Below are 15,002 nucleotides of genomic sequence, written 5' to 3'. Positions count from 1 at the left end.
TTAACTTTGTGGCCCCCCTCTGGACTCAATCCAGCAGTTCCATGTCCTTTGCTGGGGGTCCCAGAAGTGGATGCATACTGCAGGTACTGCAGGAATCTCAGGAGAGCAGAGTAGAGGGGCAGAATCACCTCCCTTGACCTGCTGGTCATGCTTCTCTTGATGCAGCCCAAGATACAGTTGGCCCTCTGGGCTGCAAGCACACACTGCTGGCTCATGCTGAGTCTTTCATCAACCAACACTCCCAAATCCTTCTCTTCAGGGCTACTCCCAAGCCATTCTCCACCCACACCGTATTTGTGCTTGGGATTTTCCATTTTACTCCAATTTGGTGACCATGATGTCACAAGGGACAGTGCCAAATGGTTTGTACAAGTTCACATCAGCTGCTCTTTCTCTATCCACTGATGCTGTAACTCCATCATAAAAGGCCGTTTGTCAGGCATGACTTGCCTTTGCTGAAGATATGTTGGTTATCACCAATCATCTCATCTTTATTTTCCATCTGCCTTAGTGCACTTAGGGCCTTCAGGAGGAGCCTACTCCATGATCTCGCCAGGCACAGAGGTTATGTTTCCCCTTTTCCGGTCAGTGGGAACTTCACCAAACTGCCATGATCTTTCAAATAGGATGGATAGCTGCATGGCAACTTTATCCGCCAATTCCCTCAGAACCAGTGGATGGATTTCATCGGATCCCATGGAATTGTGCACCTTCAGGTTTTTTTACATGGTCTTGAACCTGATCTTCACTTACAACAGGTAAATCTTCCTTCTCCCAGTTCTTACCTTTGTTTTCTGCAACTTGGACTTGTTTGAAACTTGTTTGAAGAGTACTTCTCACTAAGTCTGCACTACTGTCATAAAGCCTAGCTAGTTCTAGTTAACTCACTGAAGTGAGAAACTGGACCAAGAGAAATTCAGAACGAACAAACATTGTTTAGCCAGTTTTACCTACCTGAGTTAAAACTCAACCACCCTTTGCCATCAAGACCGCTGGGGACAAGGGGAAGTGCAAAAGAATCGCTGCAGCACTTCATAAATACATGGAACTGAAGTCTACACAGATTAATTCTTAGTTTTCAGAGTTTCAGCAGAAACATCTACATGCAAGCTTTTTTTACTATTTTGTTCTATTTTAAATTTCAGAAGTTGATTTTTCTGATGAAACCAAGGTCTTAAATCAGTTTTATGGTGACAAACTACTTAAGACTAATAAAGTTCTACAAAATGCTCTTTGTTTAGTTGTCATTTCCTGATCTTTGTAGGTCCATCACCAAACAGACCTGTACACTGTTAATGCAGTGGCAGGAAGAGTAACAGTAAGAGAAGGGAATTTCCCTACTCGTGTTCTCCATTTCTTTATGAATCTCTGGAGGCAGGCTAGGCAAGTCTCTACTCTGCCTTGTTGCACAGGGGCTTCATACATAGCATGATATGCTGTAGCTTCTGCATGGCGAACAAACCCTTCTGCTTTACTAGTAGTTTGGAAAACTCAAACACCTGTGGCAAGTTGTAACCTCCAACTCAGCTTCTGGATGAACACATTTACACCTACATTCATCAGCTGTGTGAAGACCTCATTCTGAAAGGTTTTATGCACAGGGGGCAACATCTCAATCTTAGAATTTAAGAAATGAACAAAAGATAAGCTGCATTTCAAAGCTTAAGTGTATTTTTACACACAACTATGTTGTCCAGACATTCTAGATTCCTTGTAATACATTGTCATTCAACACCGCTAAGAAGTCAGGTTTCACTAGAATGTAACTTATCTGCAGGGATTTTTGCTTATTTCTTTCACTGTGATGGACTTTTGAGAACTTAGGACCAGGGCCCTTTTATTAACAGGCAGAGAAAAGAAAGATAGGAAGGTTTGGAATTCAAACTTAAGAAACCAGTTGTTTTAAACATACTCTAAGCTTAAGCAGCGAGAGCCCGTACCAACCCCACACTGACCTGATCAAACAGCTGTTTGCCTGTAGTGTTTGGCTGGATGGCAAACTCCAGCTCTGCATCCACAGTAACAACTCGAACATTGATCTATGGAGAAAAACAAAAAGCATTGTTTAAGGTACATTGAAAACTATTTCTCCGTGTGAATACAATACTTTGCACACAATACAGTCTCCATTTTTTTTATACACTAACATAACCCTTATACTCTAGGCATTTAAGCCCCAGTTATATTTTTGTTGTCACACCAAACTTAATTGGAGCGCTGACTTTGCTGTCTTATCTAGATTGTTCTGCAGGTTTTCCTTTTCAACACAGAATTGGCTACTGATTGAATGAAGCAGCATTTTAGAGTTGTCAATCTCCAGGCGTAAAATCCTTTAGAATAAGGGTTTCTGCAAAGCATGCAAAATAGCTGCCTACAGGCCATCTCTTTGATACAAAAAGCCCTAATGACTAAATTGAATTTAAGACTTGTAATTTAACTTCCATTTATATTAGAGCTAGAATTAATCTGAGATTCTAAAGGCTTCAGATTATTCTTATTAGGCAAAAAGCAATAGCTGATAAACTTTCATTCTTCACCTCATAAAAATCTACTCGGCGCAATAACAATATTATAGGGTAAGAGTTCATTAACAGCTAACGTTAGTGAAGAAACACTTTAACCAGATTTGTTCCAATGACAGGAGTGCAAGACAGGGGTTAGCACTGTATGCAGACAGCAATTGTTTAGCTAATGACTAGAAAAAGTCTATTAGCATTTAATCAGGATACAAAGCAACAACCAAGCTTGCAGAGAACAGCATAAGGAGCAGCAAGATAACAGCAAAGCAAGAAAGGATTATCTTCAACTCTTCCATTACAGGAGACTACACCACTTGGAATATTACACCACATTTCAGAAAGAAGGAAGTAAAACAATCCCAAAACAAAACAAATAGATAAAAACCCAAACTCAGACAAGTAAGATTTGTAGCTTGGATTTTAAAAAGAAGAGAATGGTTTGGCTTGGAAGGGACCTATAAGATCACCTAGTTTCAGCCCCTTGTTTTAGGCAGGGACACCTCCCTCTAGACCAGTTTGCTCAGAACACCATCTGGCCTGGCCTTGGATATTTCCAGAGAGGGGGCATCCACAAACTCACTGGGCAACCTGTTACAGTGCCTCCCCACCCTCACAGCAAAGAATGTTTTCCTAATAGATATAAGGCAGTCTAAATCTGCCTTATTTTAGTTTAAGTTTAAACCTAGTTTAAAACCATTTCCCCTTGTCCTGTCACTACCTGCCCTTCTAAACAGTTCCTCCCCAGCTTCCCTGCAGGCCCCAGACAAAATGCAAATTACACAGAGCATTTTATAAACATTATGCTACAGACAGCGAGAGCTAACAGACCCCTAAAGCCTGCTACAGCTGCAGCACTGGCACCTCTGCAGAGGCACATGTGTGAAGGAACCACAGGATGCAGTGCAATAGGAATCAAATCACTCACTACAAAACCCAGACACTGCAGCAGTTTCTAGCCGTTTAATTTTGTACATTTAAACTCTACAGTAAATGTCAAGTAAAAGAACGTGTTACAGTTAACTGCAGCACTTTGGATCACAGGACTATGTTAAGGCTTCCTTCCTGCAGCTTAAGAACCAAGTTTCTCAAACAGTGTAACAAGGTAAGATAGCAAATTCTGGAGAACAGCAAGACTGCAATTTGAAGCCACGACCTTAAAAAGCTCCTGCTGCTTAATTCCTCTCAGCAATAAATCCCTACTCATAATCTAATTCCTTTTTACTTCCCCCTCCCCCAAGAAAACATATGCTGATAATCCGCTGTTTTGCATTGTGCAAGTTATTTGCACTTCTGGCTGAATCACCACAGTGGGTATAAAAATGAGTATCACTTCGCAAGTTAAATGAATTTAAAGGATGTGCTGCTCAATCCAGTAAAGGTGCAGGATGTTGGCTGAGCACTGGATTCCTGTCGGTATCAGGATAGCCATCTTTATCTCCTTAGTGGTTATCTGCTAATTAAAAACAAGCAAAACCCATGAAACTTAATTCTTTAGCACTAAGACTAAGAATTGAAGTCCCCTGCTTCCTACTTCAACTGACAGCCACAAGAACAGAGGAACACGACTGCTTGCTTATCTAAGAGCTCCCAGAGACATCTGGGGCAGTGGTAAAGGTTAATTTCTGTGCGTCAGAAGGACTCAACGACCAGCAGGACAGAGAGGAATTCCCTGGTGTGTTATCTGACAGCCCCACATCACATGACAGGCAGACTAATGAGGGGCTGTCATTTCCCTGAACAGACAACTGCTTGGCAAAGTCCTTCGGAGTGTCCTTTCTGCCATATTACATCCTCCTGCTTCTCATCTCTAAGCCTTGATTTCAAGAATATAAAGGATTTAGATGTATATTTAATTGCATACTCTACAACAACTCCACACAAGGTTTTAGCCACAGAGAAGCAGGTAATGAAGCAGACGGTCAGAGCTTAATCCACCTGAAACCCTGGTTTAGGCAGTCTGGAAAAACTTCATTGTCTGCCAGGCTGAGAAGACGTGAATGTGACATACAGCTCAGATCATAAGAAACTCCCTACAGCATCAAGATGACTAAATCAAAGCCCAAGATGAACAACAATAAAACAGTGCAAGATACTGTTGCAGAGGGAAATAGGAAACCCCTCTAATTCCTATAAGCAACAAAAAGAGCAAGACAGAAGTTAAGAAAAGTTAAGAAGTTAAGGAAACCTTCACACGCAAAATCCTGCTTATCCCACATGGACAAAACAGGTCATTTGTGAGATCCCTACCAAATCCTGGCAGTATTCCAGGTCTAAAACTGAAGCCATAAGCAAATAGTTTAATTGTTTCACCACAGTGGGAGAGGGGCAGCAAAAAAAAAAAAAAGAAAAAAGTCCATGACTTACACACAAAATAAGTTTTTAAAGCATAAGCATAGATTATGCTTAAAATCCTGGACAGAAAGATTCAGCTTCCTAATCCATGGGCTCATGCTGTAAAAATTTGATTATACTTCTACGCCCAAGGCTAACATGCTTAAAATGAAAGAGAACTAGGGCCTTAGAAACATTATTAGTGTGTATTGAAGCGCTGCAGAACACAAGGCTTTCATCTTTCTCTGCTTAGGATGCAAAAGATTGCTAACAAATTTGATCCACAGAGGAAAAAATAAGCGGTTGCCAACACAATGCCATTTGCATTGAAAGGAAAAATAGCTCCATGAATCATAAAGACAACAGAAACTGAAGAACTCATTTTACTGAACACTAATTCCACGAATTCAGATTGTTCAGGGTAGAACAATAACATTATCTACATTTCCAACAGAGACAGGAAAGTAGAAATAAAATAAAAGACTGAACTGGAGAGAACCTCAGAGCAGACTTTAAATAATCTTAACGCTATGGAAAGTTCCTACACTAGAAGTTATACCAGTTAGGATGGGTTCTTTCTTGTATCAATAGTGCCCTCAGATTTTGCACTTACTCTTTACTTTCCCCAAGATAGTAACTCTTATAATGCTAAATCAGGAAATCAGTCCATGGCAGACTGCAGCTTTTCAGAGACTGTGCACCTGAAAAACATTCAGAAAATGCTGTCTCTTAAGGAGGCAACGTGTTGCCAACCACATAGTAAAAGGCAGCACCTTCTCTGTGTAAGATCTATGACCTAGATAAAAACCCAAGGTGACACTGCCTCTTCAGACCTCTCTCTTAGATGAGCAGATCCCAAGTGTGTTGGGCACTGCATGTGCAGGCAGCTTTTTGTCTGACTCATGGGCTTGTTGGTCCAGAATCTGTTTCTGGCTGCAGCCAACGTGCTGTCTTTGGAGTCGACCATCCATCTCCTGATAGATAACTGCTCTACTGTAAAAAATCCTACATTGAAGGTGAAAAGAGGTGGAATGGGGAAGAAGAAAACAACAACAACATACACATACTCCATACACAGCAAGCTGTATGGATATTTCACATACCTATGCATGAAGGAAACCTAATTGCCCTTACATTCAGTTGAATAATTTTATTACACAACCAACCATGAAGTTCTGCAAGTCATTTAAAATGCCATACAATTTATTTCCATAAGATAAAGGGCAGTAAATACCAACCTTTACACACATACATAAGAGAAACCAGCACTTTACTTCGTCCATATTATCATTAGGCAGCTCTAAATGCCTCTGATAATGGCCAGGAATGTTTTCTTCCTCTTTTCAAAGAGGGATAAAGACAAGAGTCTCCTAACTAGCAGGTTTGCAGGTGGAAATGCTAGTGAAGCATCCTTCCAAGTGGTGGCAACAAGCACCATCATAATGGAAAGACATAAACAGAAATGCCTTCTTTCTTCAGGCATAAAGTCTGGAAATCCCAAGTAGCTGGTACACGTAAACAGTCCAACCACATATCAGAGGGTACAAGGGTTTGTTGAAGTGCTGCAACTGCACAGCACTTACTGTGAAAAATGCATATACAGCCCTGTAAAAGTTTCCTGCACACAGTCAAGCTGTCTGCGTAGCACACGGATGTGTCTGTGCTGAAGGAATATAGCATTCTCAGCAAAGAACTGAAAGAAACAGCATTAAGAATCACAAGCCAGCCCGGCTTACATCCTTGCTTCTGCAGGTCCATATGCTATATCTGCTCCTCCACCACACAAACAACTACTACTGTATTTGCAATCAATGACAAGCTTTTTCCTCTGAGTTGTAATGCGTCTGCATGGATGAAATAATTACATTTCAACCTTAGCAACCAGACCTGTTTATAGATGCATACAGTGATTGGGCAGCTGATAATAGAAAAAGCCATTTCACACAGCAGCTTTAGAAAGGGCACTGAAACTGCTCTCTATTCCTCTGCCTTCAATGTATTAGTGTTCATTGGAAACAGGCTCAACAACAAAGAGAGAACACTGTCAGCTCTGTCTGATGACAGCTATTGTGCTGCAAACTGATGGCGTAACTGTAGGCCCTGATGTTGGAAACTATTTGGGGAAAAAATATTCAGTTTTGTCCAGGAAAGAAACCCTTGAGGCTCCAAGCTCAGCTGTGTTCAGCACCCTTCCTCTTGTCACATCTACTTTAGGGACACACATTCTGATCCTTTCAGGGTTGGCCAAGGAGCTGAAAGGGGGATGTATGTGGTGGAGTGCAGGGAGTAACAAAAAGTAGTGAAGTATTCTTACAGTTTCTGGAAGATGGAGCATACAGGTCCACAAACAGCATCCAGTGGAAAACTGAAACTTAGGAGGACAGGGCTAGAGTTCAAAGAGCTTGCTAAGTCTGAGACATGGTTACATGTGTTACACATGGAAAAGTGAGGACGGAAAAGAGAGACGAGGGTGATGAACAAATTACAGGTTTGTAAACAACGGGCTGTTTGCCCAAAACCAGCAGGACTGGAGACAAGGATATAGTCTGTTATAATCCCCAGAAAAAAAGATCATCACATTTCCTGGTGTGATGCTATTACATAGTAGGAAAAAATTGCATTCTTGAGTGTACTGGTCACTGGAAGCATTACAGAAGGTGACTACTCTTTTCTGCTTGGATGATGACCTGCCAACTGGAATTTTGTCATCCAAATTTGAATGCATCTTTTGAAAGGGAACAAGTTAGTCAAGGAAAGTCAGCTTTTAAACTGCAGATCAGTTTTTCTCCTGAATTATGTAAAACTGCATTTGATTTGCTAGCACATCACTGATGTCTTTTTAAATATAAACTTATTTTTTTTCCTCATCTGAGGCATGAAGTGTTTGTAAAGAGGACAGGAACTTTTAAACCCAGAAAGAGGTGAACACACACACACAGCCCACAGCTAGGAAAAAAAAAATAAAAATCCAACCTCTTATTTTGCAGATAGAGTGATAGAAAAACAGTGAGTGGTAAGATACTGGGATACTGTACATCCACTTCCATGCAGCCTTCAGACAACATAGATGGAATACATCCCCCAATCACAGATTTTTATGATATGGAGGATCTCCAGAGCAGGATGTTCAGAAAGCTGGAATTAGAAGGCAAGCTACAAACCTGCAATTTCTCTTCTGGGGGAAGGAGGGAGAACCCGATTCCTGTGAGAGCAAAGAAGAACCATACAGCACAACACAGAACAATGCCTTCAGTATGACCCACGTGCTCATCCCCTCCTTTTGTGCAGGAATCCTTTCCATGCTGCATGCCCAACACCCAGTATTTCAGAGAGGGCAGCAGAAGCACAGCAAAATAGTCCTGAGCATTTTCTTCCACACTGCTGAGCATAGTTTGCTAACAGGAGAGAAAACAGCCTCATCAGCTCACAGAACGTGAACGGGACACTGCTCCATTGGCATCCACCTGAGCAATGCAGCGAGCTCATTGCACTGATTTAGCAGACCAGTTTCTCAGCATACCATGTTAAATTGAGAAGACCTGACTGCAAACAAAAGGACGTGTTCCCTTCAGGTCTCATTGTGTTGAACATTGCTTCCTCATGGCAAGTAAATGGGAACATTAAGTCACGTTCCACAGGAATTCCTCTGAGTTTATGAAGCAGAGTTAGATACCTCTGCATTTGCAACAGGTAAGATTAGAGTTGAATAGGCTGCTCTTTGTTCCTTAAAAACTTGCTCACCTTCCCATGACGGAGGAAATACCACAGAAGGTAAACAGACTGGTCTATAATAGCCTAAAAAGCCAGCAGTTAGTTTCAGATTGTGCAGCATAGTTGTCAGCCTTATCTATTAGTCAATTTCAATGCTTGTGCAACTGTAGTAATCTTTTTACAGATACTTTTTTTGTAGTAATCTTCAATATTTATGGACCAATAACTATGCCATCTACAATAAAATGAAGTTTCTTACTTTTACTCAAGGCAATGGGAATCCAGTCTTGCAGCTTTCATGAAAGGTAAAAAGCAAACAAACAAAAAACCCAAAACCACAACAACCCATGTGGCAGTTTTTCCTTAAGAGAGAAAGTAATTTGAGGGGAAGCCAAGAATAATGTTGATGTGAAATCTCAAAGCCAAAGACTCTTCTGAATCTCCTGCATGAGGAAAGGCTGAGAGATCTAGGACAATCCTGTCTGGAGAAGGCTGAGAGGGAATCTCATGACTGTTTATAAATACCCAAAATGCAGGAGTCAAGTCGATGGGGACAGACTTCATTAGCAAGCAGCAATACAACCAGGGGCAACAGGCACAAACAGGACCACAGGAAATTCCATGCTAACACGCAGAATAACTTCTTTACTGTCAGAGTGATGGAGCTCCAGAACAAGTTGTTGAGAGAGGTTGTGGAGTCTCCTTCTGTGGTTACATTCAAGACCTATCTGGACACCTACTTGTGCAATCTATTGCAGGGTTTCTGCTTCAGCAGCAGAGCTGGACTTCATTTCTAGAGATCCTTTCCAACTCCTAAAATTTTGTGATTCTGTGATGAAGGCTGGGGGTTGTGCATGCAGGTAGGAAAACCTACGCAGCTCTTGGGAGTCATCCAGAAATTCCAGTTTTAACAAAGCAGGCTGAAATTTTAGAACAAACTCCATTTTCCTCCTAAGTGTACAGAAAGAGATCAGAAGAATGCCAATCTATTAAGTTTGGTTTTGCACTAAGGTCACTTGGCTCTTCTTTGTGAGACAGCATGAAACCTTACTTACAATTAAGCATAAAGATAATTCCAGAATGCAAATTCAAACCAACTTAGCCTAGATATGCAGAAGATGCATACTAAGTTATATACTATTTCAGTTTCTTTAACCAGAGTCTGATATCTTCTATCAGTATATACTAAAAACGCAGAGCAGGCATTTGTGTGAAAAGCTGAGCATTGCTGCATTTCACTTTTTTATCTAAGGTCAAACAGTAACACTCTGCATACCAGAAGATCATGAGCATTTCATGCAGGCATGGGAAACACGTATCTTTAACTGTCCTTGCTCCCAAGTGAGAAAATCTCAACTGCAGACATCCAGCAGCCTCCTCTGACCTTTGGTCAGCTCTGTTAAGGTAACATAAGCTCCTCAGTGAAAGAGAAAAGCCAAGAGAGAAATTAAAATAATAATAACTAGGAAAACAACAGCAACAACAACAAACCAACCAGACAAACAAAAAACTAACAAAAACCCAACAACTTTCTCCACCAGCCCAAAGGTTTCCCTCAACAAACAAGCTTTGTCACTGTCTCCAGTTAGGAAGAAATTTAAAAATTGATACAAAGCAGCTTTTTAAGCATTAAAATTGTTTTTGTTTTTACAAATCTAAAATTTCCTAAGGGGTATCTCTAGGTTCTAACAAAACATAAAGCAATGTAATTTAAGTTTGACCCCTTAAGTCATCTTTCTGTTATAGAGCTCAGTGGTTTTTCATGTAAAACACTTGATCTCACTTTCTCTGCTGGCTCCAGATGGTTTACTCTCAACACAGACCAAGTTAGGAAGTAATAGCAGGGTTTAAGCTGTTCTTTTGGAAGGGAAAAATATCCTTTAGAGACTCTCTGATGCTGTACTATGGGAATATCTGTGTACAAGCACAAAACACACCACCACGACAGTAGACTGGGGACTGCCGCTTGCATGAGCCAGCTGCCCTCACTGAATGTTAGGACAGATTTAAGAACACAGACTGTAGCAACAATTGGTCCTTTGTTCCTAAAGGATAAACACAGAGGGAAGCTGGGGGCCACTGGATCCAACTCCTTCATACATAGTCTGTTTTGTCATTACAACCATTGCATCCAATTAAACATAATGAAGGTGCAAGATTAAGGCCTTACACACCAAGTTTATAGAAGACCTCGCAACCAATCTTCAAATAAGCTTCATCTGACAAAGTCAGAGAGTTCAGAATGAACCAGATCATTCAGCTGGTCTTCCGCCACAAATATCAATGTTGGCCCAAATGCAGATAACACTGAGGTTAAAGCTTTCAGGTTTTATTCTAGTTTTATAGTCTTTAAAAGTAACTTAATCTAAGATTTATGGCAGCCAACTATGCAATGTAATACTGTCCTTCTGCAATCCACACAGAATACCAAGCATCTCAGCATGGATCCAGAATACCAACACCATTACCAACATTTGGCATTTCATTTGGAAACAACAGGAGGGCAACAACTTACATAGCAGCTGAGCTTCACAGTATGAACTCACAACAGAGAAAAGCAGGGTCTGAAGGCATGATTCATCTAAAAAAGAGCTGCACTAGCCTCAAAGCCTTCCATTAATCTAAGCACCTATATTGGTACCTTTTACTCCAGCACTTACGCAAAGATGTAGGTTCTAGGAAACAGTTTGCACACATACACAAGACTTAATTCTGAAGAGCCAAAAATTTGATGCTCACTTTAAAACTACACAACCTGTCAGCTCAGCAATTTTTCAACAAACCCAGTATGAGCAGTATTAGCACAAGATACAGTGATTGTACTTCTGAAGAAGAAGGGCACATCGGATTGGAGCAGAATGGGCTATGTGAACACAAGGAGAGGCTGACTTACTTTCAGGATTATGCTGAGACTTTGAAATTGAGAACATTTTCAGCAACCGCACTCTTCCCAAATGTAGATGTCACAGGAGACAAGGCAGTATTTTGCATCAGACATGAATCAGTTTGCATGGAAATTATTCCATGCAAGGATGAATGAAACTGGTAAGGATTTCAGTTTGGAAGAACGTTAACCAAGCTTAGGACATAGGAGCATATAGAGTCACGGGTGATATGAACAGAGTAGACAAAGACCAAGCGTTCACCGCCTCTATCAACACAATACACGGGGCATCAAAACTGGTCAGTTCTAAGCAAGAGAAAGTAATTCTTCAAACAGAGCTGTAGCAAGGAGTTCTGTAGATAACTTTTCAAATACTGTGAAGGTTATCTAGGACAGCCTCATTATGGCATAGTCTGGATGCAGGAGTTCACACGTTTTCAAGGGAGGCTAGACAAGTTCACAGAAACCCGCTTACTAACTCATGATATAGGAACTTCCTGCCTCCAATATCTCATCAGTTCATAGGAAAGCAATTGTGCATATCTTTCAAACGCTCTTCCTTAGGCATCAGCTTTTGGCCAGCAGCAGAAGCATAGTATTTGCTAGAGGGCCTTTCTCCTTGACCTGGCAAGGCCACTCACATTCTTGAAGAGATCAAGGTGCAGGAAGAACATAAAATGCATTTACTTAAGGAGAAGTAGCAGTGTAACATGTCACACAAGTCTAGGTAATGATATATGTTCATTCTGCATTCCAGTTATGAATCCATTTGTCAAAGAGGGATTTACTGATTTGATGCCCCACCCTTGTGTTTTACCTGTTCTGTAAATCTTTTATTTTATCCCATGGACTTCGATGGAACACATCACGCGGCACTTGCAAAATTTATGAGCGGGATTATATGATGTGATCACCTGTGATAGTTTGACAGCCTGATCTACGTCCATTACACTGCAGTGCTTACACTTCCCAACAGAGTACTTCAAACAGTAAGCAACAGGTACTATTTGTTCCCAGATAAAGGTAGGTCATTACAAGTCCTGGAATGTCAGCTAATCACAGACAGATTGCTCTTGGGACATTATGGATAGTATTGGAAAAGTTAGTGGAAAGATTAGCAAAATATTCCTTTCTGACTACTAAAACAGCTTGAGGACTTCTGAGATGAAACTACACAGGTCCTTCACTACTGAAGCAACAAGTACAGCAATTCATAAAAGGGGGCAAAAATACAACTCTGGAAATTCTGCCCGCAATGCTGCATCAGTTTTTAAGGGGGGAAGCTGTTTTCTCCTGCTTTGAGTTCCCTATACATCAGTTATGCAACTCACCTGCCAATCTGCACATTTCAGCCATCAGGAATATTGTATAATCACCTATTTCTACAAAGATTAAAAAGTTAAGCCAGCTAATCTTTCACAATTAAAGTGCATTCTGAGTATGTTAAAGAACAACTTCAGCTCTGACAAAAAACTCTGAAATCAAGATCCTATAGCAGTCTTTGAAGTTCTCTACTGGGCTTAGTCAGGCAAAATTCAGACACTCTAGTACAAGCGTGAGATTCCTCAGACCCCATTTCTTTACTTAGTAGGCAGCCCGTAGATCTCCTCTATGCACCTGCAGAATGCCGGTCTCTTGACAGAGCTGAGAAGCACTGTTCAGCTCAAGATTAATCAGCTGGATGTGCACACACTCACATCCCCAGAGACGCCGCTCACACACATCCTACATCAAAGCTGAAGTGCAACAGTGAATCTGGATGTTACAATGCAGAAAAATCGAGAGAGAAAGAGACAGCGGTAGTGATGTCTCTCAGCTTTGCACAACAGCTTGAGCACTTGCTTGTGGAAGTTGAAGAGACAAACAATTGCCACATGAGATAATCTTCTCATGTGGCAATTCCACACTCAAATCTCAAAACTAGCAAAGGTTACAGAAGCTGTACGAGGAGTCCCAGCATCTCTTCCAGGGAACTTACGCAGCAGAAAGCCAAACACAACAGTCACTGCTAGTAAGAAACAGTTTCCACTCCCTAGTCAGAAGTTCAGAGTCCTGAATTTTAATTCTGACTTGGGATTTTTATTTGAATTGACAGCTACAGTGTCAGGTTCTCAGCAATCCCAGCTCAGCACCACGCTACCCACACTCCCTCAAAGCTGAAGGTAGGTAACGCATCAAGACAACTATGAAACAGGGGTTAGAAACAAAACCTGAATCTGAACAAACATGCAGAGTGGAGGCAATGCACTCAGCAGTAACACCAAGCTAAGCTTTCTTTATAGATTCACATAGCAACAACTGTTTCCTCTTCCAAGAAGGAAAAAATGCTGTGAACTGCTCAGTAAAACCCTGAAACTTCAGTTGCTTCCATGGAGAAGCATTTCTCAGCTCAGAGACTAAGTATTACCTAATGCTGAAACCAGGTTTCAAAAACAACCACACAGCACAGCCAAGATATATTACTTAACAGTGTGTAGTGTGGTTCAATGATCTTAGGCAGCACTGCCTTCCTTCAAGGTCAATTGAGTGATTATGGGATTTACAGTGCACATAAAGCCCTTTGGACACAGCGTGCCAAACAAGAACAACACTGAAGCAGGAACCTTCAGTGGCCATCAAGAAGAATTATTCTCAAAAAGTCCTGACATATCACGGATTTTTTATTTATTTATTTTCATGAACAGAGGAAGATGTTCACATGGGAGGAAGTAGAACAGGAAGGCTTATCTCCACCCTCTGCCCTTTAAGAAGGCTAAGAAATTATTTAAGTAGTGACTAACACTAACAGTTAACACTTGATTTCTCCAAAGCAGCTAACAAGAACAGACTGACCTCAGGAATGCTTATTCAGCTCATACAGTAATTTGGATTTTGGCACAATTGTGAACTCACTCTATTCTAACTTTAACCACTTGTGAACTACTTCCTACATTCACTATTAACAGAATCCTTCAACTTCCTTTTGAAGCCTTGAGTGAGACTTTGCACACTTGGTTGATACTAGCTTTCTTCCATTTTGCACCAGAGTGTGCACCCTTAGTAGCAAGTGCACCAAATACCGTATCATCTGATGTATTGCAATTTGTGCTCAGAAGAAAAAAAAGCCAAAAACTGATTCCTGCATAAATCCGTAACTATCCATAAGCCAAGAGCATGTTAATTACTTGTGATCACTAAAGGGTGTTTTTTTTTGTTTGTGTTTTTTTTTTTTTGTTTGTTTGTTTTTATTATTCAGTCCTGTTGCAGAAATTTGCTTTGAAGAAATTGAAGACAAAACTGTTACATGCAGTTAGAAGACACAGTTAAGAAGAAATTGGGAAGATCTGGAAAATATAAAAAATTATTAGTATTTAGAGTAAATCTTTGCTGCTACACGTCTTGCTCTTCAGGTTGGCTTATGACAAATGCTGAATTGTAATGCCATTGGGTGTTCACAGACAGATAAAGGTTTGGCTTGAAGACTTACATGCTGTCCTCGTGTTCATTTTTAGAATGCATGTATATTCAATAGCAAACAAGTACGGAGGACTCGTCTAACCACTTGGTGCCAGGCACAC

The 15,002-nt window shown here is 40.8% G+C and overlaps 1 protein-coding gene across 1 annotated transcript in view; it reads right to left on the bottom strand.

Annotated features, from left to right (window-relative positions):
- The window catches only part of EZR (ezrin), a 36,295-nt gene that overhangs the window by 17,510 nt on the left and 3,783 nt on the right, over positions 1-15,002 (bottom strand). The window contains exon 2 of the mRNA XM_048937220.1: positions 1,956-2,039. Within this exon, the coding sequence (XP_048793177.1) occupies positions 1,956-2,039 (84 nt within the window). The remainder of the gene's footprint in view (positions 1-1,955; positions 2,040-15,002) is intronic.

Source organism: Lagopus muta, chromosome 2 (assembly GCF_023343835.1).
Source record: "Lagopus muta isolate bLagMut1 chromosome 2, bLagMut1 primary, whole genome shotgun sequence".
Classification (NCBI taxonomy): domain Eukaryota; kingdom Metazoa; phylum Chordata; class Aves; order Galliformes; family Phasianidae; genus Lagopus; species Lagopus muta.
Note: the sequence above shows the minus strand (reverse complement) of the source record. Positions and strands in the feature narration are given on the sequence as shown.